The sequence below is a fragment of the Danio rerio genome, chromosome 22 (genome assembly GCF_052040795.2).
Source record: "Danio rerio strain M-AB ecotype USA chromosome 22, GRCz13ab, whole genome shotgun sequence".
Taxonomy (NCBI): Eukaryota; Metazoa; Chordata; class Actinopteri; order Cypriniformes; family Danionidae; genus Danio; species Danio rerio.
Window position 1 is genome coordinate 32,504,255 of NC_141042.1, and position 27,727 is coordinate 32,531,981.

The window sequence follows — 27,727 nt, forward strand, 5'->3', positions numbered from 1 at the left end:
TGCTCTTTTACTGACCCATTTTAACACAATGTGTAAAAGGCGTTTTCTATACATGTACAGGCCTAGACACGCTAGTCATTCTTTTCATATAAATTCAGAGTCAGACAATATCATTTTCCAAAATGTTTATTCAATATTTGCATCGACGCAATCCAAAAATAATCATACAGATTTGTCTTCCAGAAAATAGGATGCTATTATTAACAGAATATAAAACAGCAGGAGAAAATGTTTTCAAGAATCATTCCAGCAATTTACTAGCATTGTAGCACACCCAGCTTTTTTAAAAACAAATGTTATATTAGAAACATGGTCCAGTTCAAGTATCCCTAAAATCTCTGCTTACAGTAATGATTGAGCAAAAGCATAGGATTATGACAGACAGAAGCTTTCCATTGTGTTTAACAGTTTTTAAATGATTTTGAATGTACTCATAAGGCACTTGTGAATATTTCGAGCATGAAACATGACCTGAACACTGTCAAAATTATCAGAAAAATCAATACAGACAAATGTATATATAGCTTAAAAAGCATAAAAATAATATTCACAAGTATTCACCTGAGGATAATTTTAGGCCTCTTTAAATTTAAATAGAAATTAGACATATTCATATTTGCCTTTCACTGAGAAAAATCTCTATATATGCAAGGTTCATGTTTTGTATGAATGAATGAGGCAGATGCAAATTATGTAAACACTACACTTACCAGTGCATTTCACATTTTGATACATATTTTTCACAGTGTAATAAAATACCTCGCGGGACTACTGAGGACACACACACACACACACAGTCTTTTGTATTCCGTATAAGGACCTTAATGTGTCCTTAAAAGTACAGTCTACTTAATTTTGTTCCAAATCTATATGACTTACCATGAAAGACAATTTAAGATATTTTGTTAAATTTTCCTGCTGCTCTTTTCCATACAATTAGAATGAATGGGGGATGGGGCTTATTTATATATAAGATATATGATTATATTTATAAACATTTTATTTATTAGTTTTAGTTATTTTAGTACTTAAACTTAAAGTACACAAAAAATTAGAAACGTTGCCTTTGCAACCAGCTAAAATTTAGTTTAGTTTTTTTTTTTTTTTGAGTAAAAAAAAATATTTTCTTATAGTTTTCATTTATTTTATTTCTATTACTATTTATTATTATTATTTTCAGTTTGTTCCTCACCCCAGGCTAACGTGAATGAATACAATGTGTAAAACGTGAAACATTAAAAAATAAAAAATAGATATTAAGAATACTTTAAACATCTTTACCAAAGCCTCTCCATTAATGCATTCACTTTTGCTGCTTGTTTAAACTACTTAGTTAATAAAAATGAGTTGAAACAACACAATTCTTAAAGATTTTAGGGACAACTTACTTGTGTTATGTTCAATCCACTTAAATTTATACAAATTATTAATTTAACTTAATTGATTTGTGTTGGGACATCATAAAGGAATTGTGTGAAACCCAGCATTTTTCCAGTGTATAACAGGGTGCAAGAAGATCATAACAAAACATACAAATGAGATATACAATGCAAAAAATGACAGTATATGACAAAAAAAAGTTACTTGGACTTTTTTTTAAATAAGCAAATAAGTTTTTGTTTTATTCATACAAAGTTTAACTTAATATTTTAGTCAGTTTGACTGATATAAGTTCAAACTTAACTTGATTCAATAAAAAAACTTAAGGCAGCACAATATTTGAAACACTGTACAAATCCAAATGAATTAGCCACTAATATCTGCACTTATTTTTCATTGCACTCTTCTTAAATTTGAGCCACAATCCCCATTCACTTACATTGTATAGAAAAAAACTATTTAACACTTCACTTTCCCTTTTTTTGTAATTTACACTGTTGAATGAACACATTCCAGCACACAAATGTTCCATTAGCTCCAGTTGTCTTTGTCTACCTTCTTTATTTTCTGCAGCGTCTCTGTTTCACTGAATGGATGTGTCTCATTTAGTGCGTCCAGCAGTCCTATTGTGTGTCTCACGTGAGCTTTATTCAGTGTTTGGCGACTCCGCGTGGAAGTTCAAGAAACTTTCTTCCGCCAGCTGTGACAGATACTTCTACAAAAAAACAACAAAAAAAAACAATCCCCTGTTAAGTTACTAAAATGACACTTAGGAACAGCCTGAGGAGCAACAGTTTGGTTTCTCTGACTAAAATGGCTGACTGCCAGCACCTGTTATGACTGTTATACTTAAGTAAAGTTCAGCTACATTTAAACACTGTATTATATCTAACCTTTTCTAGAAACTCAAGTTTGTGTACAGGGAAGTCATTGGGTTATTTTTTATTTGTGTACAAAAACGTGAACAAAATGGCTGACAACTTCGACTAACTGATGCTAATTTCATAGCTATAGCTTTTAAAGTGTCTCAAATACACACCATTAAATGATGCTGTCAAAATTTTAGCATAATTTAATGACAACATTAAATGAAAATTCACTCCTTTTTTTAAATAGTAATGCTAATTAATGTTTAGCTAATCTAATCTAGTCATTATATACAGTACCATGCTAAAGTCTGCTTTAATGTCAAAGGAAATCTCTGAATAGTGAATAGTGTCCAACCAAAAAAGTGTGCTTGTTTACCAGTGAAATGGTTAGAGCTGAAACAAAAGAAGGTCAAAATGTGTGAGGAAAGCAGGCATTTCCTGTAATGTTTAGAGTCTCTCTCTTTTCTCTCTCTCTCTCTCTCTCTCTCTCAGTCTTAATTTAAGTCTTTATTTGGCATGACAAATGCTACAAATGTATTGTCAAAAGCATTTGTGATGCATTAAATAGAGGATATGAAAACAAATGACATATTTGTAGTGCAAAAAATAAATAATCCACAACAATTACCAGTATTTTTAACAATCAAAGTGTTAAGATTCATTTATAACAATTTAGAATTCTGTTTGTGTCTCTCTCTTTCTCTCTCTGTTCCACCTGTTTTTCCCTTCTGCTATTAAATTCAGCCGTCACCTTCTCACTGTAGTTCTTGTAAACTCAACACAGCTGGCAGACCTCAAGACGGAGCAGTAAAGTATGAGGTGACGCTCTTTGGCAAACCGCGCGAGTCTGAGAGACACGACAACTGGTTGTGGTCTGACTGTGATGACGGGGAATGTCCGGCTCCGTGTTGTGCTGGAAAGTGTGTTCGTCTGTCTGTATGTGTGCGTTACTGAAGGGTTATAATGAGAAACTGTATCCCACCCTGAGGACCAGCCTCGTCAGATCAATCAGTTTTACATTGCCGTCAGCAGTGGCGGGGAGTAACTGAGTAAGTGTGGCCTTTTCAGTAACAAGGTACTGTTTCCAACAAGTAGCGGGTTGGCGTGCCAAATGCTACATCGCTGTTTTGATTTCACATTGTTTGCGTGCGGTTTGGAAGCCAAGTGGGCTGATGCAATTAAATACGCTCTGCAAAATATAGTGCTCTCAAATATACAGCTGATTCACTCGTGGAAAGATATTTTAAAGGTCCAATGAAATTGAAATAATGTTTTTTTAGATGTTAGTATCGATATGTTTGTTTTAAGGATATCTATAAGCTAGTGTGCTACAAAACAGTGACACAATTCATGTTTAGATGATATAAAACTATTATTATCACCTCTGCCTGAACGTTTTTTTCATGTCACCGCATACTACTGTTTTTCATTGAATATTCCGACCAATCAAAAGATCTCTAGTTTCTGACATGCCCCGCCCCACTTTAAGACACGGCTCATTGGCTGCGTCTGAAACCGTATATTTATATTATATTCACCTTATTCTACGCTGACGAGCAGGCCCAGCCATTTGAATATTTTTGGCTCGAGACTTCCGGTCTCATTCACTTCTATTCATTTTTAGACATTAAAAACTGCTCGTTTCGCTGTTTGATGTTGCAAACTGATATTTCCTTATTTTATTATTCTACTTGGTCTATATAGTCATGTAAACATTTGTTTGTAGAGCAAGTAGTTTGACCGTTTTCTACCGTTTATTATTCCTAGTCATTTCTCCCATAGGCGATTGAATCGGATGTTCTAAAACAATCGCGCAAACAGGCGCACTTCCACATTTTAGAATAAGGTCAAATTTATAGGCTATGCTATCCCATGATGCCCCGCGAGAGAATTCAAGAATGGGAGTGAAACGACGCAACTGAGGCAGGTAGGTCTTGTGACCATGACAAAATGGCGGATGTAGTACGTTCGAATTCCATTCATACTGCTCACATTCATACTGCATAGAACAAACTTTTCTAATGGCCGAGTAGTACATTTAAATTCAAATCATTATCCGTATCCACTGAGTAGTAGGCGGTAGTAGTTTGCTTTTCATTTGATGCGCTTGAGCTCAACCACTCTCACTGGCAGAGCTGTGATAATAACACAGGGGGAGGAGAGGGGTACTATATGTCCCACCCTCTCTTTGTGTTTTGGTTGAGATTACGTCAATCATTAAATAAAAATGCACATTTCAAAACACTTCATGAGTCCTTTAAGGATTAATATTTCAGTAATTCACCGATTCGTTTCTCTTAAACACAAATATGCTTTGACCGTCTGCATTCTTACACAGTTTTATGGAAAAAGAAGTAGTTAGCTAGTCTTCAGCAGGGATTGGAATAACGGAGCTATAAATAAATGAATAATTGTTTTCCCGTCACTACGCTGTTACCAATACTGACAATAAAATGCGCATTACTATAATTGAACACTGAAGCAGTTTTCATGCAAGCAGTGTCTCTCTTAGCTATAGGACCTCTATTTCTGGAGTGGGTGGGTGTTCAGCAATGGGGTTAGTCACATAACCAACCAGTGATTTGCATATAATATAAGCACTACTTTTCTCTTGTTGAAGTGTCAAGTATGTTTATGTATCATTCAACTAATGCCCAGGAAAAAAAAAGATTCTCTCTGCATAATTCTTTTTTAACCACATGTTGTCACGTGCCGCCACAAAATTAGTAGCTACGCAGGTGATAACGTGGAGATCTGCTACCAAAGGAGACAAAACTACAGAGTCAAAGCAAATAAAACTGAATTTTTTCCTACCGCAAACACTTATTACTCTATATATGCTCTATATATATATACTCTCTGTCTCCCTCCAATATATATATACTGTATATATATATATATATATATATATATATATATATATATATATATATATATATATATATATATATATATATATTAGTCGAGGACGACATGCTACATGTTGTATTTCACATTGTCCAACAACAACATCAAAATATTGTAGATTACTGTACAATGTTCAATTTTTATTTTATAGTCATTTGACAAGTTTCATTTTTTTAAAGTAATGCAATATTACTTTCCCTGCTAATTAGTTACTTTATAATTATGTATTCAGTTACTCAGTTACTATTTTTGAGAAGTAACTAGTGACTTTAACTTTTTTTTTTTTTTTTTTTAATGCAACGTGCCCAACACTGGTCTTAGTGTAGCTAATCTGAATTGTACTGCTGAAAAGTCAGATTTATTTTATTGAATATTAAAATAAATATTTAAACACTGTTTACTAATTAAGTAAGTGCCTGAAGTATCTTCAATTAACCTATATCAGGTAATCAATTTATCTCATGTTCAGCTGAAAATTTGAATTATTTTAAATTTATCAGTTTATTTTATTGATGCAGCCTATATCAGTGGCTATATCACCCGATAAATTCTCTAATGTCAATAAAAATGTATTATTTTTAATTTTAAGGTTTTAAAATGTAATAAGCTATGCACTGTATTTATTTGTGTTTTGTTTTTGTAATATGTATTCATTGGCCTATATATCGAATTTAAAACATTGTTGTCAGTATTAGCCAAAATATTCATATCTATATATTTCCATATGTAGTACTGGAAAAAAGCATCATTTGTCTTTGAATTAGCTGGTTTCAGAAAGGATCATGATATAGACCATTTTGAGGGATGTAAATGATAACAATGGTCCTAAAGTTTTTCCTGTTTTACATTTTTAATTTCCGTAGCTTCTGAGAATTCAAAAAGAGTCACATATTGATAAATGATGTCATAATAGCTGTTTTAATGTTGAGTTATGATTGAAATGCCTCTTATTACGGTAATGAAACAGTTTGACGGCAAGCAGGAAATGTTCATAGGTCAATCGCATGACCACAATGAAATGGTCTATATAGTTTGCATTACTTAAATATCTTACACGTAGCTGGAGATATACCACTGGAAAGTCTGTTTTACTGCTGGAATTTAGTTTCAAATGAGACTTTAAGACACCATAGCATTTAATTAGTGTAGCTAATTTACCATGGCCAGTAATTTCAGTAAGAAAGTAGTCATTTAGTTTGAGAAGATAAAAAACTTGTTTTGTGCCTTTGACAACCTTGATAACCTACCCTATGTTAACAACCTTGCTAACCTACCCTATAGCTCACTATCTGCTTATTCTAGGTCTAAGTGCTCTGTCAATGGGGAGACTCCTCAAACAGTAATAATAAACGTTTAAAATGCACTGTAATACTTTCAAAAATCACAATCACAATATATTTGTTATATATTTGAACAATATATTTGTATTGGTTATGTTTAATCTGTGCTTCTCTGATGATGTCAGGTTGACTGCTTGTGCGAAATATGCATAGCCACGCCCTCCGACTGTTAGTTTGCAGTGAGTGAAAGATGAAAGGAGAAACATAAAAGTAAACCCAGCCCCCTACTCAATATTCAGCTTCAGTTAGAAATACATCATCATACTGAAATAAATCTGCAGCAACTTTCGGAATATCTGACGATAGTTTTTAAGTCATGATGCATCGTGACATATGTAATACTGTTTCTGGGATCAAGCCGCTTCTTGTTTAAAATGAGAAAATATTCGTTTATGCCCACTGTTTAGTCATTTATCACACATTAAAGTGAATTTTATATAAAATAATGGTGTACATAACAGTTTCTGGACTTTGCTGCATCAAAGACACCAATATTCAAACAATTTACAAAAAAAAAAATTATCACTTTCTGACTATCGGAGTGTGATCATGACTTTCAAAAGTATTACATCACTTTATAAACATTGAACATTTATTACCAATTGATGGGCCTTACCTTAAAGTTTGATATGTTGTTTTTGCGTGGCATCACACTTAACAAGTGGATAAAGAATAGCTTAAGTGCTAAGCTTAGCATTTAGCTTGATAAGCTAATTTCATAGTATCTTCCAGAATAGAAAAGCAAAAAACATGTTTACAAACAGAATCTCACAAATTAGTTTTTGCTGATACTGACTTTGCTAAAACAATTATAATTTTGTATTTTAACCCTAAAATAACCTATTTAACACTATACATACATCTTTGCAAAAATGTATTGAGGTATGCTAGCTCAGTTCCAGACAATACAGTGTTTCAGTTGAGCTTCAAAGAAACTTATGCTGCAACAAAAAGTACACATGCATTCTCAGTACTGCCACAAAGGGGAGCTATAGCTGGCATTAGCATTAGCATTAGCTAACCTTTCTACAGTTTACTCCTTCAGTTTATTTACAGTGAAACACTAATTTACTGTTAGCGTGCCATCATGATGAAACTCACTGAAAATGCAAATATTATGTCTATTTGTAGTTCAACTTACACATCTTTATATATTAATTTTCTTTCTAGCCGAAGATCTACTGTTGTCAGATGAGTTTCTAAAGCTAAACTGACTCTATAACAGTGGCCGGGGATTAGAGATTAATAAATTCAACCACTGACCCTTACTGAAAAGTCCACAAATGGTGTATGAGGCTGGAGTTAATGTGTCGTAAATGAGCAGTAATCGTCCTTAACTCCGTCTCTGACCATTAACCTATTTAAAAAGTTTTTTTGAAAAGTGTCTAATGGTATCACAGAGATGCAATAAGAAGGTTTTAAGTTTCCCTGATATGTTACTCATGTGGTTTAAAATTTTACATTGACACCTATGGGTGTGGTTGTACTATACAAACAAATTACTTTCTGAGATTGCAGAAATATCTAAGCTAAAATATCTAGTCTGCTAATCGCACAAAGGCACAATATGACTTTGAAAGATTTGGATTTTGAACATAATTCATATGAACTACTTTTATGGTCCCCTTTTATAAACCCTCCTATGCTATTTGATTATTTTTTGGGTGAGAATATGTATGATTTAAATAATTATCGCAACAATAATAATAATAACAAAGATAGAATATAAATATAAAACACTTGGATTTACTCACTCAAGTGAACTACCTTTATGACGCCCTTTTATAAACCCTCAAGTGGTGTTTGGTCATTTTTGTCAGAAAATTTTATCGTTTTGGTAAATAATGTTGATGTTGATTGTTAATTACAAAAAAAAAAATACAAAAAATAATTTAAAGTTTCTTTGAGACACAAATTAGTTTTCGTTATTATAGAAATGTCTATCTTCAAATTTCTAGTCTGCTAATCACATAAAGGCACAATATGAATAAAAAAGATGTGGATTTTTGCAAATAAATCAAATGATATACTTTTATGGCGCCCTTTTATAAGTCTTCAAGTAATGTTTGGTCATTTTTGGCTAAAAATTTGTATGTTTATGTTAACAATGTTAATAGTTAATAACAACAAAAATCATTTTAAAATAATGTAAAGTTTCTGTGAGGCATTTACAAAAGAGTTTAAGACATTACACTGACACCTATGGGTGTGGATGTACTGTACAAACAAATTAGTTTTCGTGATTATAGAAATGTCGATCTTGAAATATCTGGTCTGCTAATCACACAAAGGAACGCTATGAATATGAAAAATGTGGATTTTTACACATAAATCAAGTGAAATACTTTTTTATGGTGCTCTTTTAAAAACCCTCCAGGGCTATTTGGTCATTTTAGGCTGAAAATGTGTATGTTTGAAGTAAATAATGTTGCTAATCGCACAAAGGCACAATATAAAAACAAAAGACTTGGATTTTTATACACAAATCAAGTGAACTACTTTTATGGCGCCCTTTTATAAAACCCTCAAGTGGTGTTGGGTCATTTTTGGCTAAACATTAGTTAATAATGTTGGTGTTAATTGAAAAATAATTTTAAATTTTTTTTTAAAGTTTCTGTGAGGCACTTACAGTGGAGATTAAACATGACTAATTTAATAACTAAGTTTAATATTATCTAAAACTTAATTATTCTGTTAAAGGAACAGTTCACCTACAGTAATAATGAAAGCTTTCTTCTGTTAAACACATAACATAGACCTACCATTTCCATACATAACGATGTTCCGTACAGATTAAATTTTTATGCCAAACTATGAATAAATACTTGAGGGTAATTTCTCAGCCTTTTACCCTCAAGCACAACAGACGTCCTCCTATATGTTTTCGAGAAAAATGTTTTTTACATTCATCAAATGCACTTAAAAATAGACAGTGGGCAAGCTAAAGGGGGTGAGTGTTGCTTGGGAGGGGAAACATTTAGAGCAACGACAATATGCACTTGCATTTAATTTATGCATCACATAGTATTACAGTCTTTATGAAATAAATATGATGTTATTACAAATTGTTAAATAGATTATCTTTTGTTAAATAAATGCTTTATTAATTTCAATTTAAAGTTGAAATATTTTAAATTGTCATGCTGTAATAAAATAAACATGATATGAAAATGATTGTAAAGTTATTTCATTTCAAAATTTCATAAAAAAAGTTATTAAATCTAACATTAACTTCAAGTTAAACACACAAATAGTATATTCTGATGTTAGATTTTACTAAGACTCCAAACAATGTATTTTTTTGCAGATAATTTAAAGTTATACGCTCCATATGGAACACTATTTTAATCCTGTAGAGAACACCATTAACACTCTTCCGTTCACCTCTGTAGGTGGATATTTACTCAAAAATACTAGTCCAAAAGACATCAGTCAAAATTCAGATTGTGCATTAGGTATCCACCCAGAGCATGACACAAACATGCTTATTTGGCTTTCAATTACATGTTTAGTGGTTTCAGTGGTCATCTGAGTGTGCTGACTAGTAAAAAGTGTACAGAACATGGTTAGTCTATGTTATAAATATTTTAAGAAATGCCAATTTCTTGCATCTGTTCTTAGTTTAACAGAAGAAAGAAACTCAAATACATTTCGAACAAAAGAAGGGTAAGTAAACAACTTAATTTTAAGGTGAACTATCCCTTTAAAATGTATTATTAGTTGCTTGCAAATTCGTAAAAAGGCAGTCTACTCCACCCAGAAAAGGATAAGAAAGCGAAAACCATTTTATAAATGGCTGAAAACAGAAAGGAAGACTGCATGCGTGTGTGTTTGACCTGTAGGTTCCTGTAGTGAATTGTACTCCGGCAGTGCGACGTCTTGGCAGTTTGTTCGCTGGTGTAAAACAATCCACAAAGGTTACAATAAAACCCCGTCCTCGGCACGATGAACTCCACACCTGCCAAAACAACAAAATAAACAAACATAAGTCAAAAAATACCCCCTACCGCCACCTCCGCACATTGATCTCTGCATCTAAGTGTGTGCAGGGGTGTAAATGCAGCTCTTCTGTGGAGAAATGAAGTGTGTTAGCGGTGTGGTAATGAGTACACAAGCTCAGGCCTCGAGGGTGCAATTCACACCTCACTCAACAGGATGACAAATGCTCTACTGACATCAACCGGCCTTAAAGGCTTCAGTTTCCCACTGAGAGCCCACAGCAGAGCTGATCAGAAGCCTCCGCTTGTTACAAGATCCTCAAAGTGCTCTGAAATGCACAGTTTTGTTCAACGTTTGAAGAAATTTCAGCTGATACTCTATTCACACTACACTCAAAAAATACTTTTGGTGCTTGTTCAAACTAATATGGTTTAAATAAGCTGAAGCAACACAATTCTTGAGTTTTTTGAGACTTAATAGTTAAAGGGCACCTATTATGAAAATGTTTTGACAGAACTGTGTGTATATATAGTTTGTCCACAGTCATATTGGCTTTATGGGTCCACAATAAGTCTCTGTTTTTAAATTTCCTGACGTTAAAACAGGATCCAAATCCCTCCCATTTCTAGGCCCCTTACAAGGTGACGTGGGAGTGCGGTTTCCTCACCCACCTAATTGATTGACAGCTGCATAATAACATGTCTTCGTAATAACACTTATAATCATATGGATGACAGTGCACAGAGCAACTGAGATTAAAAGATCTGTTCAGCTCTCTGTGATCATCAATCGTCATTAAATGTGATCAAGAATGAGTTTTACAAATTCGCAACATTTTTAAAACAATGCATGTTTATAATCTTTACTTTATCCCCACAGCCACATGTCAGTACAGTTATAAAAGAAGACGCTTCAATCCCGGTTTGTGGATGTTAAATCTGTATTTATTTATTTTTTTGTCTGTTTAATAGAATGGATATCCATACAGCAGTGGATATAAACGTGTATCCTGTCACATTTGCCGTGCAAAAACAGTGCAAAGTAAAATGCTTGTGCGTGTGTGAACTTTGTAACGACATTGTGTGTGACTTATCATTGCAGCTCCACAACAAATACATCAAATAATCATTGGTAAAGTTCTTGCTGTAGTTTTTCTCACAAACGTTACGTGAGATCTGCTTCCTTCATGTCTGCCACTGTGCTGTTTATCTGACGCAGCCAAGGCAGACACTGAGGCACACTCGGACAGGCATGTTGGAATGGTGGGTGGGGAGAACTAGCATTAAAGGCACAGGCAATGAAAACAGCTACAATGTGTTCAGAGCAGAAAATCCAATATTCTGAGAGACAATAAATAATCTACTGGGTGTTTTAAGCTGAAACTTTACAGACACATTCTGGAGACACAAAAGACTTCTGTTAAATCTTGAAAAAGGGGTAAGATGGTTGAAATCTTCAAAAACCTTTAAATCTACTTAAAATTTGTAAAACAATCAAGTTCACAATCGATTTGTGTTGGAACAACATGGAGGAACTGTGTGGAATCCAGTATTTTTTTTTTACAGTGTAATGCAGTTTAATTTAAAAATGCAATTTTTTTCTTTCTGTTTGGCTATCTATTCAAGTTCTGTTTCAAAATGCAGAACTTTTGCTAGTTGTGCCTTTCATCCACACTACCTACAGCAAGGCTATTCAATTGGTGGCTCGCGGGTCAAGTTTGGCAATTTGTTCCGGCCCTTTAAATAGTGTGACCAAGACATCAAAAATGAATTTAGTTCTGTCGAAAAACGGTCGCTATTGTTATGAAGTGATGTGCATCTGTTCAATACAGCACGACCTGCAGTTGAAGGCTGCACAGAATCACCTGACATTAAGGCCCCGGTTACACTAATGCGTTTTAGTTTGAAAACGAATAAGTTTTGCTACAGTTACGCCATCCGTCCACACTACGCCGGAGTTCTCGAGCGCCGAAAACGGAGCGTTTCGAAAACGCTGGAGAGGCCGTTTTCATGCTGAAACGCTGCTGCTCCGTCTCAGTGTGGATGATGGAAAACGGAGACATCTGAAAACGGAGGCGGGGCTGCAGACATTCGCCTCTCTGATTGGGGCTTTTCCTGAATATTAAGTAGCCTAACACACACAGTTCAGTCCTGCATCTTCTTCGTGTAAGTTAAGACTTCGCAAGTTTGATCATGGCTGCAGTCTCTTCTTTTCAGTTTGATATGGAAAACAGACTATACCGAGGACACGGGTAAATCTTCAAAGGGAACAGTGTACTTTATAACTTCATTCACATCACCCTGGCTACGTTGTTTCACTTTCTCAACAATAAAATGTAAACATGATATACGGAACTGCCTATTTTCATTTTAATATTAACAACTTAACAGACAGCAGAAATGTTGAGGCGTCGTGCTGCATGAGCGTCATCTTCACTGTGTAGATATTTATAAGAAAACGGAGCCTATAACAACTGCCTCCTTTCAATTTCAGTGAAAATACGAAACCCTCTCTTTTGGTGAATATCAGTTTTAATAATCAATAATGGCCATTATAAAAGTATAACATACAATAAGTTTATACATTATAGGAAATAAAGGCAAGCGATCAGTCAATATGCAGAATGTACGTGCTTATTAACTTATCTTTGCGCTCAGCCAAAACACGTTACCTGAGAACAAGTAATAGATTCCAGTGACCAAAGTCAGGGAATATGTCGTTAGATAAAGACAACAAGATGAATGAAATATCCCGATTAATAAATATAGTGAGATTAGATCCAGCGGGAGATGCTTGATGAGAAGTCCGACTAGCAGAGCTCTCATCAGCGCTTGGCTGAGAGTGTGTGTGTGGTCACGTGATGTGCGTTTTCAGCGTTTTGGTGTGGACGGAGAGCAGTTCAGAAACGCTGGGTAAAACGCGAGTGTGGACGCGGATCGTTTTCATTCTAAAACGCCGTTTTAAAACTAAAACGCACTAGTGTAAACGGGGCCTAAGCGAGTGAGTGGCACGGGCAGCCAAAAACATTTGGATGCTTAAGCCTAAAGGCCTCTCAACGCCACGGAACAAAACTGCTGCAACTAAACAAAGTTATACCACCTGTGCGCTAGTATAAAGTTCAGAGCTTATACACCAAGGCTCATACGCATGCACACTTGATTAATTATAGGAGCAGACCATTCACGTATTGTGTCTTTTCCATGTGCAAGTTTGTAATTTCCAATGTAAGAGTAAATGCCAATATGTGTGCACAAGCGGAGCAATGCGCTTGGAAGCTTGCAAGTGGAAAACATCTCACGGTGAGAGCTGTGCATGGCTTTAACAAAAGATATGTTAGATGAATTATTACAAATTATTAATGTGATTATGTATGTATGAACAGACGATAACAACAGTTCATTTAAATACTTACCTATTATAAAGCTTATGTTTACATTAGACATGATAACCGTGAAATTGTGATTATTCTTCAGGCTATAATCGTACAACCAAAATCTGTAGAAAAATACAATGTGGGTGTCTTAAGGAGCAAAAATACAACATATGGGCTCTTATATGCTGTTGCAAGTCATATCTCTCTGGCCCCTCATTTGTGATGCTTTTCATGTACTGGCCCTAATGACAAACTAACTGAATAGCCCTTACCTACAGCTTTCAACAAATAAAAATGGACAACAAATGCTGTAGAGGCCATTTTCGCATGGAAGCAGGTGCTCTGTGTCAGTGTGAATGGACCAAAATGGAGACTTTTTGGAGAAAACGGAAAATAGAGGCAAACATTTGTTCCCGAATTTGTGTTGTGTCCTAATTTGCATAATTTTACTACATCCTGAAAGTATGTACTATGTTTTTGAAGAAAAAGTACATATTTTTGAGTGTGTAACAGAAGAGTATTTAGGCTTTAAGACATGCTACTTCCTCATTAATGGACCGGCATGTTGCTTAGTTATGTTCCTCCATCAATCATCTCAACAGCATTCGGATTTCTTGAATGATTCATGTTTAACTACTTATCTTATTGGAGAAGCAGCAGCAGGTCAATCTGCCATTTGTGAGTCTTTCATGCAGAGAAATCTCTTCAGGTGTTTGTGTAATTGTGCATTTAGAAGTTCATTTCCAACGTTATATAAATTTACATTGTTGTTGCAGATGAAATAAAACATGATCTGGCCAACTGGAAAATAATAGTCCTTTACACAACTTTACTGATGACTCTCTACTTGTCTGATGGTCTTATATACGCCAACCAAGTTTGTAGCTTGTTTACAATTTTTATTCAAATTTGTAGTTCTGATCGAATTCACATCCAATGTACTGTGGGCAATATTAGCTGTTAAAGTAGGGACAGTTCTACACTTCAAATTTCTAACAGAAATAGTTGACCATCTGGGAGCCTATGGCCTTCAACCTACTCTGGTTGGGATATTCAATTATTTTCCTTAATTTTTCCTTCATTTTCATGCATCAGGAATCGGCAAAGCACTATGAACCGCCAACTAATCCGGCATATGTTTTACACAGCGGATGCCCTACAAGTCACAATCCAGTACTGTGAAACACCCATACACTCTTGCACATTCACACGCAAACTCGTACACTACGGCCAATTTAGTTTACCCAATTCACTTATACTCATATACTATATACTATATACATATACTACACTTATACTATGTCTTTGGACTGTTGGGTAAACTGGAGCATCCGGAGGAAACCCACGCCAACACAGAGACAGCATGCAAACTCTACACAGAAATGCTAACTGGCCCAGCTGAAACTCGAATCAGTGACCTTCTTGCTGTGAGGCGACAGATCTAACTACTGAGCTACCGTGAGGCCAGTTTGGGACATACTTATTCTATTTTTGAATACTATTTAGGATGAATAGTATGCGAATTGGGACGCAACCCTTAGTCTTCTACAATCAGTTTTAATATTTTTGATTGGCACAGCCATCTTGTATTTATTTGTTACTTTAAGTAATGATTCAACATCATCGTTAGTCCTCTAATCTTCATTGTTCAACAAGTCAGTGTTGTTGACAAGCAACTAAATGTTGTGTAAAGCACATACTTCCTGTTTATACTTGAACACGCATGTCGAGAGTCCATGTACACAGCCACAGTCATATCACCCTGCACCCCAAGACCGGTTACTCACTGAAGCTAAGCAGGGCTGAGCCTGGTCAGTACCTGGATTGGAGAGCAAATGGGAAAACTAGATTGCTGTTGGAAGTGGTGTTAGCAAGACCAGCAGGGCTGGTCTGTGTGAGTCCTGAAGCCCCAGTAAAAGTGAAGGGGACATTACACTGTCAGTGGGCGCCGTCTTTTGTATGAGACATTAAACCGAGGTCCTGACTAATTGAAAAAAAAAAACACATGGCACTTCCATACCTGTCAACCCTCACGTTTTCTCGGGATTCTCCCGTATTTTAAAATTCTATCCCGCTATCATCCCGTAAAGGTATTTTCCCGTATTTCTCCCGTCTTTTCTGAAGGGTGGCAGATAAACATTAAAGAGCCGATCCTCCAGTCTGTTCTGTGCTTTTGCTTTGTTTAGACATGAAAACACTTTGAAATAAATATAAAAACAGCAAGATACCCTTTCTTTTCATTACAGGTGCCGTGTCCCCTTCATAAGCAATCCTCAAAACAGTCATATAGCAGTGCATGGCTGTCAGCTGACGCGCTCCATAGTGATAAATAGATGCTGTTTCCGCTGATTCTGTACACCCAATTTGAAGTGAAGCGAAAGTCTGGGTTTTGGGTGTGTGTTTAAACAGACATTTACACATAACTAATAATAATACCATCTAAAGATGTCGATCTTGGAGGTTTTTTTTTTTCAAACACAACTAATTTTGTCCTAAATGAGCATAAAAAGTTAGGAAAGTAATCAAATGGCTGGGGGTGGATCCCTTTTTATGGTGGGCATATCCCTTATTTTCACATCCCAATGTTGAGAGATGTGCACTTCTTATAAAGAGTAGGGGTGTAACCCTGGTGTCCTGGCCAAAGTCCCTCAATCGGCTCTTACAATCATGGCCTCACACCAATAGCTGGTGTGGGTGAGCGCACTAGCGCCGTTGTCCTGTGGCTGCCGTCGCATCATCCAAGTGGATACTGCACACTGGTGGTGGTGTAGAGAGACCCCCCTCATGATTGTGAAGCGCTTTGGGTGTATGGCCATACACAATAAATGCGCTATATAAATACACATTACATTACATGTAAGCTCACATGATGTCCCATTTTTCAGTGTTTTTTTATTTTTATAGTGTGAACGGAGATCTTTTCAGAAGTGCTGGATGACACGCCAGTGTGGACGTGGTTCATTTTTGTTCTAAAACGCTGTTTCAAATCTAAAATGCATTAGTGTAAATGAGGCCTGAGACATTGTTTTTAAAATGCCCTCTAAAGTGGATACTTGAAAATGTAGTCTTCATGTCACAGTGTGGAATTTGAAAACAGAGGCTGCATCCGAAATGGCATCCCAGCTAGCAAAGAATTCTGTCCCAGATTTGGCAAAAAGCTGGCACAGGAGGCATTCATCAAGCACTAGCATACAGCATGAGGGTCAAACATGGCCCAGGTTTGGCAGACGTGGCACCGTCTATAAGGCGGCACACAAGATTTGGACCAGATGTAAAATGTAGTATTTGGCCCAGAAGTTAATAATCGATATGTGGGCCATGTAAGTTTGGCCTGTGTTGACCCACATTTAAAATACATTGAAATTATTTTTGGGGTAAAGAAAAACATTCTACAAATAAGGTTGCCTTGAGAAAAAGCACGCCTATAGTGTGCCTAAAGCACGCTGCTTCATAGGTTTATAAATTTTATTGCAATTGTGAAACACCAACATATCTGGCCCAGTTCAGGCCCAATTATGAGTTATTAACTTGGCTAGGACTTGGCCCAGATATGGTCCAGGTTTGGCCCTTGTCTGGAAGTCAGACTTGGTCCTGTCATGTACCGTAATTCATTGTGGTATGTGGGCCAAGCAAAACATGATTGTGTGGGCCAGAGCTGGGCCAGAGAAATTCTGCTATGTGGGATGCTTCCACACTATATTATGCGCTAAAAACAGTATGCAAGCCGAGTAGTATGTCCGAATTCATAGAATAGTAGGTGAGTAGGCGAGATGTACGCAGATGACCTAATACTTCCGGTGACATTCTGAAGTGCACATCCGATGGACACTATGCTGTCACTATGATGCACTGTAAAAGAATTCATGGATATAGGTAAAGCAATGCAACTGACGCAGGTAGATCACATGATAACCACTAATGGCGGATCTGTTTATACTACTCGCATTCATACTATATAGAACGAACTTGTCTAATGGTCGTGTAGTAAATTCAAATGTAGTGCATACATGAGTAGTAGGCGATTTCGGACACAGCCAGTGGCTTTCGAAAACAATGACAAATTTTTAATCATTTGACCAATTCAGCTAAAATGGTGAAGGACATTGTACAGTAGTTGTTTCGGACGCTCTCTTGGTTTATGTAGCATTGTAAAAGGAGCATGAAACCCCCGTCTTTCAACTGTCATCTGTCAGTGATCCATACAGTCCCGAGATAGTGATTAACAGCTATTGAATCTTCTCAATTCAAATAAATAAAGTCTGTGTGTAGTCATGGTGGGTGTACCTAATGGTATGCTGTGTTCACTGATGGCCTTCTCCTGCTCCTGAGAGGGCGACGCAGCCGAGATGTCTGATGCCTGAGGTGAAGCGGCCAATAATGGGTCAGGAATATCTAGAGGAGAAAATGGATGAGGAAAAACAAATATCAAGACATCAGATTTTCCCTTTTTTAGTCAGATCTCTTCCTGTGCCGTTTATAACTTTAAGGATGTTCTAGTGGATTGCTAGAGCATTGCTGTGTTGTTTTTGCTGGTTGCTAGTGTAGTGTGTTGTTGTGGAGTTGCTGAGTAGCTTTGGGCGGTGGCATGTAGTTGCAATCTGGTTATTGGCAGTTGCTAGGGTGTGGTTCCAAGTGGTTTTGAGTGGGGTGCTAAGGTGCTGCTCTGAAACTGCAGATTGATTTTGGTGCTTTGCAATTGCTGAGTGATTTTGGGTGGTTGCTAGGGGGTTGATGTGTAGTGCCAAGTGGTTTTGGGAGGGTTTCTAAGGTGATGCTGTGCAATTGCAGAATGATTTTGGATAGTCGCTAAGGAATTGTTGCGTGATTGCCAAGTGGTTTTGGGAGGGTTGCTAGGATGCTGCTGTGCAATTGCAGAGTGATTTTGTATGGCTGCTTGGGGGTTGATGTGCAATTGCTGAGTGATTTTGGGTGGTTGCTAGGTGGTTGATGTATGGTTTCTGGTTGGTTTTGTGAAGGTTGTTATGCTGTGTTCACACCAGACGCGGAACGCGTGGATAAATTGTGGTATTCGCGCATCAATAGCTGCGTGAACATTCAAGTTTACTCGCTTCATTTGCGGATCAAATCCGTTTTATTCTTGCATCAAATTCACTTCAGAACAGACGTAGACTTGCGTGATGGGCAGGGCTACTGTCTGCCCGGTGACTCTAGCTTCGTTCCTAAACGGCAAACAAGGATTTTATTAAGAAATTAACAGTGTTTATGTGCTTTATGAAGACTGAAAAACAGCATTGATACATTTAAGCCCATGTCTGAATCTACTAGATCCTTTCAGAGGTGCATCCAGCTCTTTGAGTTTTATAAACTCCTCCAGATACTTAACCTGAATGATGGAGGCATTCAGCGGTGCTTCTAACAGAGCCGAGCCCAGTTTGATGAACTGTTGTCGGTGTCGGCTGGAGGATTTCCCCCGGGACACTAACAACAGGCGCTCGTCACTACAGTGCTGCTGTGCAATTCCAGAGTAATTCTGGGTGGTTGCTAGGTGGTTGTCAAGCGGTTTTGATTGCTGCTTTAAATGCATGAGCCCTATTGCAATGTATTCTAAAGGCTGTAGTTGTTTACTGTTTATCATCTTGAAAACGCTCACTATGAAACTGATTCCAACAATAACGTAAACATTATATCTGTGGCCTGTTGCGTGTACCTTTCTTCTGACTGTCCAGTTTGAGAGATGCTTCCTTGTTGTCCATCTCCGCCGTCTTCCCCTCATCATTACTGGAGTCTGTCATCTTCTCCCCTGCAACTCTATTTTCTGGGGGATCGTCTGGGGTGTGTGTGTGGATGTGTGTTCTGCCGTCAGTGCAGGTCTCCTCCAAAGCGCTCCTGAACTCTTGGGATGGGAAGCGGTTGAGCTGAGAGACCATCTGCTCTGGGATGATCGCTGGTTCTCCAGGGCTGGACTGAGGGCATCCAGAGGTTTCTTCAAGGCTCAGATCCAGTGCTGGAGGGTCAGGGGGGTCGACCACGGGCTCTTCTGCTGCTTCGGTTGGGGATTTTGCAGTGGTTTTAGGGCTCTCTGCTGTTGACAGAACAGACTCGACTCTCTGGTGGTCCTCTTGAAGATCAGGTAGATCAGGTTCAACTATTGAGTCGTCTTCTCCTCCTACTTCATCCACAGTCACCAGTTCCTCCATGCTCTTAGGATACCAGCTCTCCTCCTCCTCTCCATCGTCTCCACTGTCCTGCGCCTGACCACCAGAAAGAGTCTTAATATGTGAGACATTTACATTTTTAAGTTGATGCACATTAACTTTTCAAGTTATTGGAAACTATAAAAAATAAATAAAATAAAATAATAATAATAATTTCTTACATCGCTTTTATGGACACTCAAAGTGCTTTACACATTTTTGGGGGGGAATCTCCCCATCCACCACCAGTGTGCAGCATCCAGCTGGATAAAGCGATGGCAGCCATATTGCGCCAGACCACACGCACTAGCTGATTGGTGAAGTGATGAAGCCGATTATGATATGGTGATAATTAGGAAGCCATGATGGACAGAGGCCAGTGGGCAAACTTGACCCCTACTCTTTATCAAAGGACATCCTGGGATTTTTAACAACCACAGTGAGTCAGGACCTCAGTTTACCATCCAAAAGACAGAGCTCCATGAGCAGTATAGAGTCCCTATCAACATACTGGGGCGTTAGGACCGTAGACTGTAAAATATATGGACGTATTGTCCGTGACGTCACCCATAGGTTTCTGAAGAGCGCAAAAGAAGCCACAAGTAGGCGCGGCTAACCGTCGCCATTTTGTTCACGCGTCATCGCACGCACGGCGGGATACCAAACAAGGGCAAAGAGGCGGAGAGTGAGCGGAGCTACAGTCACCTGCTGGCATTTTGCTTGGACCTGGCTTAGGCACACTTTACTTTGGGAAAACGCTTAATACTTTATCACCTGTAACTCGGTTGTGTTCTGACCACATGCGCTTGGCTGTACACTATATCAATCAAGTGTTTAGACCTTTAAAAATACTGTAGTAATACATTGAACCACTAAGTATTATACTTCCAAACACTTCAGATATAGTCTGTGTTAGTAAATGCAAGGCTATTGATGACATCTAGCATAACACTGTATAATAACACTTCAGATGACTGTTCTACAGTCTACATCTAATCAATCTGTCAGATTCGGGAGTGCTTTACAGCTCTAAAGAACATTATAAATGATCTTAAATAAAACAAATACATTTATAGAGATGGTTTACAAGTATATAACTTTACTTACATGGGAAACGGAGGCCACGTGAATGGTTTGTAAGCACAATTAAGAGCACACAGCTCCCTTATCATCTAATAATTGTAGGAAATAAGTCCAAAAGGCAACTGACTGTGTAAACCCACATAAAACAAAACAAAAATAGGATGAATATGCCGAAATCAGTGGCTAATCTCGAGGAGTCAGCTAAGGTGAAGTGACGGTGACCACCGAGACCTAGCTGTCAATCAAGTGGCCACGCCCTTAATTATGCAAACTTAATATAACCTAATTTAAAGGAAACTGAAAAAAAATTCACCCCCCTCACAGTTGTCATGAAGGGTAATATTAGCTGTATGAACCAAAATTGTTCTTTGTACCAGGCTGTAAACAACTTTTTTTCTGCTGTAAAGTTGCCCATTCTAACAGTGGGCTCAATTAAACTTTGCTCTATTATGGAGCCAGGACTAGCGGAATTTCGATGAATTGCAGTTTCAGTTACTTCCATATTGGCCTCCTGAGGGAGAGCGGGAGGTTGCCGCAGGTTTAGCGCACCCTGCTGGTCTAACTAACACCACTTCTGGCAGCAACCTTTCCCATGTGGTCTCCCATCCAGGTACTGACTAGTAGCTTTAGTGGGCGACCATGTGAGAGAAGCAGAGAGCTAGCCGCCAGTTTTTTGTAATCAATTTTATTAGGTTAACATTGTTGTTGCTTACACAAAATTTAACTTGATGTTTTAAATCAGTTTGATGTCATTTGAAATGATTTTGGTACTTAAAATTTAGGCAGCAACTAATTTGTAAATTAGTAAATACATTTTTTCACACAATACTGTAACAGATAAATAAATTTTAAATTAAGTAAACCCCAAAAACCTCACTAAATAACAATTTTAAGGATTAAAAAAGCTGGTCAAATTATAAATGAATAAACAAATGTTTTACCTCAGAGTCACCAAGTTTGTCACACTTTGAGGACTCAACAGGTTTGCTGTTAGGAGGAGATTCCGATCTTTCTTTGGCTTTATGTTCTTCTTTCTGTAAAAAATAAAAAGTAGTGGCATTAAAATATTGTCTGTAGTAATATAATATAATATAATATAATATAATATAATATAATATAATATAATATAATATAATATAATATAATATATTAATTCATTCATTTTCTTGTCGGCTTAGTCCTTTTATTAATCCGGGGTCGCCACAGCGGAATGAACCGTCAACTTATCCAGCTAGTTTTTACGCAGCAGATGCCCTTCCAGCCGCAACCCATCTCTGGGAAACATCCACTTACACATTCACACAAATACTTGTACACTAGGGACAATTTAGCCTACCCAATTCACCTGTACCACATGTCTTTGGACTGTGGGGGAAACCGGAGCACCCAGAGGAAACCCACTCAAAGGCAGGGAGAACATGCAAACTCCACACAGAAACGCCAACTGAGCCGAGGTTCGAACCAGCGACCCAGCAACCTTCAGGCATTGAGGCGACAACACTACCTACTGTGCCACTGCCTCACCTTATAATATAATAATATAATATAATATAATATAATATAATATAATATAATATAATATAATATAATATAATATAATATATGTAAACATGTTATAGGAAAAAAAATATTATTATTTATATATAATCTAAATTTGCATAATTCTTATATTTATTGCTTAATATTCAAAACTCTAAAAATGTTTCATTTGAAACTAAATATATACAATATTGCAACATAATTAAATAAAATATATTTTAATGCAAAATACTTTAACAAAAAATAAATATAGCATCTAATTTTGTATTAATTTTATATTTTTATATATTAAAATATATGTGATTCTTTTGTTTCAGTTTACAATCTTTAAATGCAGTATAATATTTCAAGCTTATTAACATTTATCAATATTTCTTGATAAAACAGTACAAAATTTGACTTTAAGTGTCAATATATTTAATAATATAAAATAAAATCACATTAACTTTTATTAAACATATGATCTACATTTTTTATGTCATTGATATTTAAAATTTTCATATTATTTAGTAATAAATCACATCCTTTATATTTAATGCTTAAAATAATAATAATAATCTGATATAAATATTTAAGATTCAGCTGAAATGTCCAACACATAATATACACAGTTGTAAAATGTGCAAGAGGACATGCCTGATTTTCTGTCTCCTTCTCGGGTCTCCGGCTCGTCCTCTTGCTGCGTCCTCTGTCCTCAAGTGTCCGACTGCAGCTCATATCATCCGTCAGGTCTGACTCAGAGTGTCGAGATCTATGATAATCTTCCCTTCTCTTGGTCTTCCCTTCATGTCTCTGATGCTGCGTCCTCAGTTTATCGCTCTTATACAGCGAGTCCTTCTTGTAAAAGTCATCTACGGAGTGGTAAGAGTACCAGTCTCTGCCCCGCTCGTCCCCGGGACCCATTCGAGGACTGATGCGCTCGCCGGGTTTAAGGTATGGTTTCCTGCGCTCTGACAGCCATCCGTTTGGTCGGTCATCCTCTTCGTTCCTCCAGTCATCTCTAGGGTCATCGTCCCCTCTTGAATGGGATGTCCAGTCCCAGGAGGGCCGCCGGGGGCCCATGCCGTTACTCCAGTCGGGCCGACAGGATGGTCCCGGTGGACTGTGGGCAGAGCTGCAGGAGGTGAAACTGGGACTGTGCGAACGAGGACTCAGAGATCGACTGATGGGACTGCGGGATCGAGCACGCTCTGGCAGATACCTACAAAAAAATACAACAGAGATCATCACTATGTTTTCATTTATGTGTCTGGTTGGTTTAATGAAATTGTAAAAAACACAAAACTTCACTTATATATTCGGATATTCTAAGGCTTGCACAAACAGCTATTAGTGATGAGAAGCTTAAGAGATGAGAGAGACGTTTTCCGCAGAGAGTTTAAAGAGGTCAAGGGCGACATACTGAGGTGGGTCAGCCATCAGGATGACATGGTCCAGATGACACTTCGAACAAATTGCTACAATCGCAACCTAGAAGAAGCATGGGAGCGTTTTCTTTAAATAAACATGCCATTCGCCAGCTAAAAAAATTGACTTTGGAGGCCCAAATGTTGATTTACATGTTTAGTGATATACTACTAGCCATCCTGACATAGATATAATCAGCAGTAAAATACTTATGCAACTTATAACATCAAAGGCTTGAATACTGTATAAAAGACTGAAGCATACAAACCAGCAGTGCGCTTAAACAGACTTCTATATACTGTAAGTCTTAGGCCCTTTATTTTCAGCGGAGGATGATTTTGATTTCAGATTTTGTTTTGTTCTTGTATTTGTTTTATTCTTCTTTTTCACTGGATTTAATTTATTAATAAAAGTGTGCTTTATTCTATTTTTTTACCGGAGTGGATACTAGCTTCATTTGCAAAACCCATTTAGATACCTATTGTGGTAAGGTATGAATCTAATTATTCCTTGAACAACATTACAAAAGATGGTCCTAAACAAAACTGGGTAAGAAATATAGCCAAGAAAGGGTTCTATTTTAAATTTAATTAAGATGGTAAATAACAAAATAAGCATCGCCCCCTAATCAATATTTCATTTCAGTTGGAAGTACGTCAACATACTGAAATAGAAGTTTCAGTATCTTACGATTCATGCGAATTTCAAAAGAAATGCCAGGATGTGCAAACATTTGAACAATGTAAATAAAATAATGTATGCGCACAACCGAGTAGGATAAACTAAAATATATTGATAATTGATAAGAATTGTGCTACGACTATGATGGAAATCGTACACAAATATTGACAATTCGTCACCTTAGAATTATAAGGTTCTATCTGACATTTTTGTCAAAATTGAGTTATTGACATTTTTATTAAATGACAACTTATTTACATTATGTGATGTTTTTTTATATAAGTTGTTTAAATTTTAAGACTTTTTATTTAAAAAACAAAAAATGTTTTACAATAATATGTATACAATATGGTTATTATAATGATATTTATACATGACCAAACTAGTGTGCAACTTAAGCAAAACTAATACTATTGTTTTACACTTAGTTTTGTAGTTCTGCCCAAATAAATATGTTGCATTATTCAATTACGTTCATTTGATTAACTATGTACAATCTTTAATCTATGTTTGATGTTTCATTGTTGAGTTAAAACATTTTTAAGGGTCTCTGACACATTGTTTTTATTATTTATCTTTATTTTATTACAGTTTTTCTCAGTCGCTTTGGTGCATTTCTCACAACACTAGTGCATTTCTGCATAACAGTTAATGCATCTCTCAAAATAATTAGTACAAACTGCAAAACCTAGTTGAGAACCTGCAAAAGCGTGTCACATGCTCAAAATGGATAGTTCATTCCTTAAAAGCAAGTATTCATGTCAATAAACGTGTCAGTGTCATCAAAATGAAAAGTCCTGACACCATTGTTTATGAACAAGATAGTCTAATGGCTTTGTCATGTTTTCATTATGACAGTGTATAGTTTTTTCAATGAGTCTAATTTTGGTGACACCTCCTGAAAATGCTCAAGACAGCACTATATACTATTTGCACAGCCATTTGAAAACTACAGTAAAGTTAGACATCACTGCATTTAGTGAGGTATCTGAGTACAAGACACTGAATATGTATGTTTCACATTTTTACTGCATTTGCTCTTTGAAATCCTAATTTATTCCCAGCATTGTGCAAAATACAGTTTTTCTCAGACGCTTTGGAGCATTTCTCACTACACTATTTACATTTGCACAACAGTTAATGTAAACTGCAAAACAATTAGTGCAAACTGCAAAACCTAGCTGATAACCTGCAAAAGCGCGTCACTTTCTCAAAATGGATAGTTCATTCCTCAAAAGCAAGTATTGATGTCAATCAAAGTGTCAGTATCATCACGATAAAAAGTCCTGACACCATTGTTTATGAACAAGATAGTCAAATGGCTTTGTCATGTTTTCATTATGAGTTTACTCTGTATATTTTTTCAATGCAAAAAAAGTCAGATTTTGGTGACACCTCCTGAAAATGCTCAAGACAGCACTATATACTATTTGCACAGCCATTTGAAAACTACAGTTAAGTTAGACATCACTGCATTTAGTAAGTTATCTGAGTACAAGACACTGAATATGTATGTTTCACATTTCTACTGCATTTGCTCTTTACAATTCTAATTTATTCACATCATTGTGCAAAAGAACAAACACACCATTATTTACAACAAACATAAACTCCCTTTGGGTAAATTGGGTAAATACAACTGTAAACTATATTGCAGAACATATTGGAACTGAACCTACAACATACACAGGTCTGTAAATTATTCATGAAATTGTTCAATTTAGAAGACATTTTCAGAAAAATAAAGATTTAATTTTTTTTATATATATATATAAAATTTGCAAGACAAATTTTGACAACTAGTTCAACATTTTTGTATGTGATGACTCAAGTAATGAAATGAGCACTATTAGTTTTATATGGAATGACTATTCAGCTTTGACAAGTTTAGTTAATTTTGACAGACATGACATAAGCGAATGATAATGTTATAAATAGAAGAGAGTTGTATGAAAGCAATTGATGCATGTCCAAAAGCATCTGCAATTTGTTGAAAGGAATGAGAAACTACTACTAGGATGTGCACAAATGACTAATTGTTTTGAGAAATGCATTAACTGTTGTGCAAATGGAAATAGTGTTGTGAGAAATGCATCAAAGTGACTGAGAAAAACTGTAATAAACACACCCTTATTTACAACAAACATAAACTCCCTTTAGGTAGAGCTGTGCACAACTGTAAACAATATTGCAGTACACATTGGAACTGAGCCTACAACATACACAGGTCTGTAAATTATTCATCAAATTGTTCAATTTAAAGACATTTTCAGGAAAATAAAGATTTAAATTTGTTTTATAAAATTTGCTTGACAGATTTTGACAACTAGTTCAACATTTTTGTATGTAATGACTCAAGTAATGAAATGAGGACTATTAGTTTTATATGGGATGATTATTCAGAATTTACAAGTTTAGTTCATTTTGACTGACATGACATAAGCAGATGATAATGTTATAAACAGCAGAGAGTTGTAGGTAAGCAATTGATGAATGTCCAAAAGCATTAGGAATTTGTTGAAAACAATGAGAAACTGCTACTAGGATGTGCACAACTGACTAATTGTTTTGAGAAATGCATTAACTGTTGTGCAAATGTAAATAGTGTTGTGAGAAATGCGCCAAAGTGACTGAGAAAAACTGTAATATGCAGTGATGTTTATTTTTACTGACCCGGTATGAATAATACAGCAGTTGGGGTCACTTTTACAGCAACAAACTTATAAAAAACAGCAATAACAAAAAAAAAAGAGTTTCACCTGTCAGTCTCCTGCATCTCGTCTCTCTCTCTCTGTGAATTGATGTCTTGGATTATTGAATCGACGTCTTTCCCTGGTTTCTGGATGAGAAATGAAAACACTTGAGTTTAGTTTGTTCAGATAAGTTAGTCTTCTTGAAGTGAGACGTCTCGTACCTTCAGCTGCAGCTCTTTGTATCTCTTCGACATGCGGATCAGCAGTTTCTGTCCGTTAATAGTGGCTGGCTGGAGCTGATAATACTGAACCATAGCCTGAGCCGCTTCCACATACGCCATCTCTAGAAAAGCCTGAATCA

At 36.4% G+C, this 27,727-nt stretch overlaps 1 protein-coding gene across 5 annotated transcripts in view; it reads right to left on the reverse strand.

Annotated features, from left to right (window-relative positions):
* Positions 1 to 110: 110 nt before the first annotated feature.
* The window catches only part of rbm20 (RNA binding motif protein 20), a 151,380-nt gene continuing 123,763 nt past the window's right edge, over positions 111 to 27,727 (reverse strand). For 3 of the 5 annotated variants that reach the window (XM_087304612.1, XM_087304613.1, XM_087304614.1), the window contains exons 7-14: positions 27,588 to 27,719; positions 27,433 to 27,512; positions 23,222 to 23,786; positions 21,988 to 22,080; positions 19,477 to 20,020; positions 18,093 to 18,200; positions 10,333 to 10,454; positions 111 to 2,095 (exon numbers count right to left, since the gene is read on the reverse strand). In XM_087304612.1, the coding sequence (XP_087160738.1) occupies positions 2,027 to 2,095; positions 10,333 to 10,454; positions 18,093 to 18,200; positions 19,477 to 20,020; positions 21,988 to 22,080; positions 23,222 to 23,786; positions 27,433 to 27,512; positions 27,588 to 27,719 (1,713 nt within the window). In that variant the 3' untranslated portion in view covers positions 111 to 2,026. Of the gene's footprint in view, positions 2,096 to 10,332; positions 10,455 to 18,092; positions 18,201 to 19,476; positions 20,021 to 21,235; positions 21,542 to 21,660; positions 22,081 to 23,217; positions 23,787 to 27,432; positions 27,513 to 27,587; positions 27,720 to 27,727 lie in introns of those variants that run through there. The other 2 variants (XR_015522245.1, XR_015522246.1) reach the window with 2 other exon arrangements.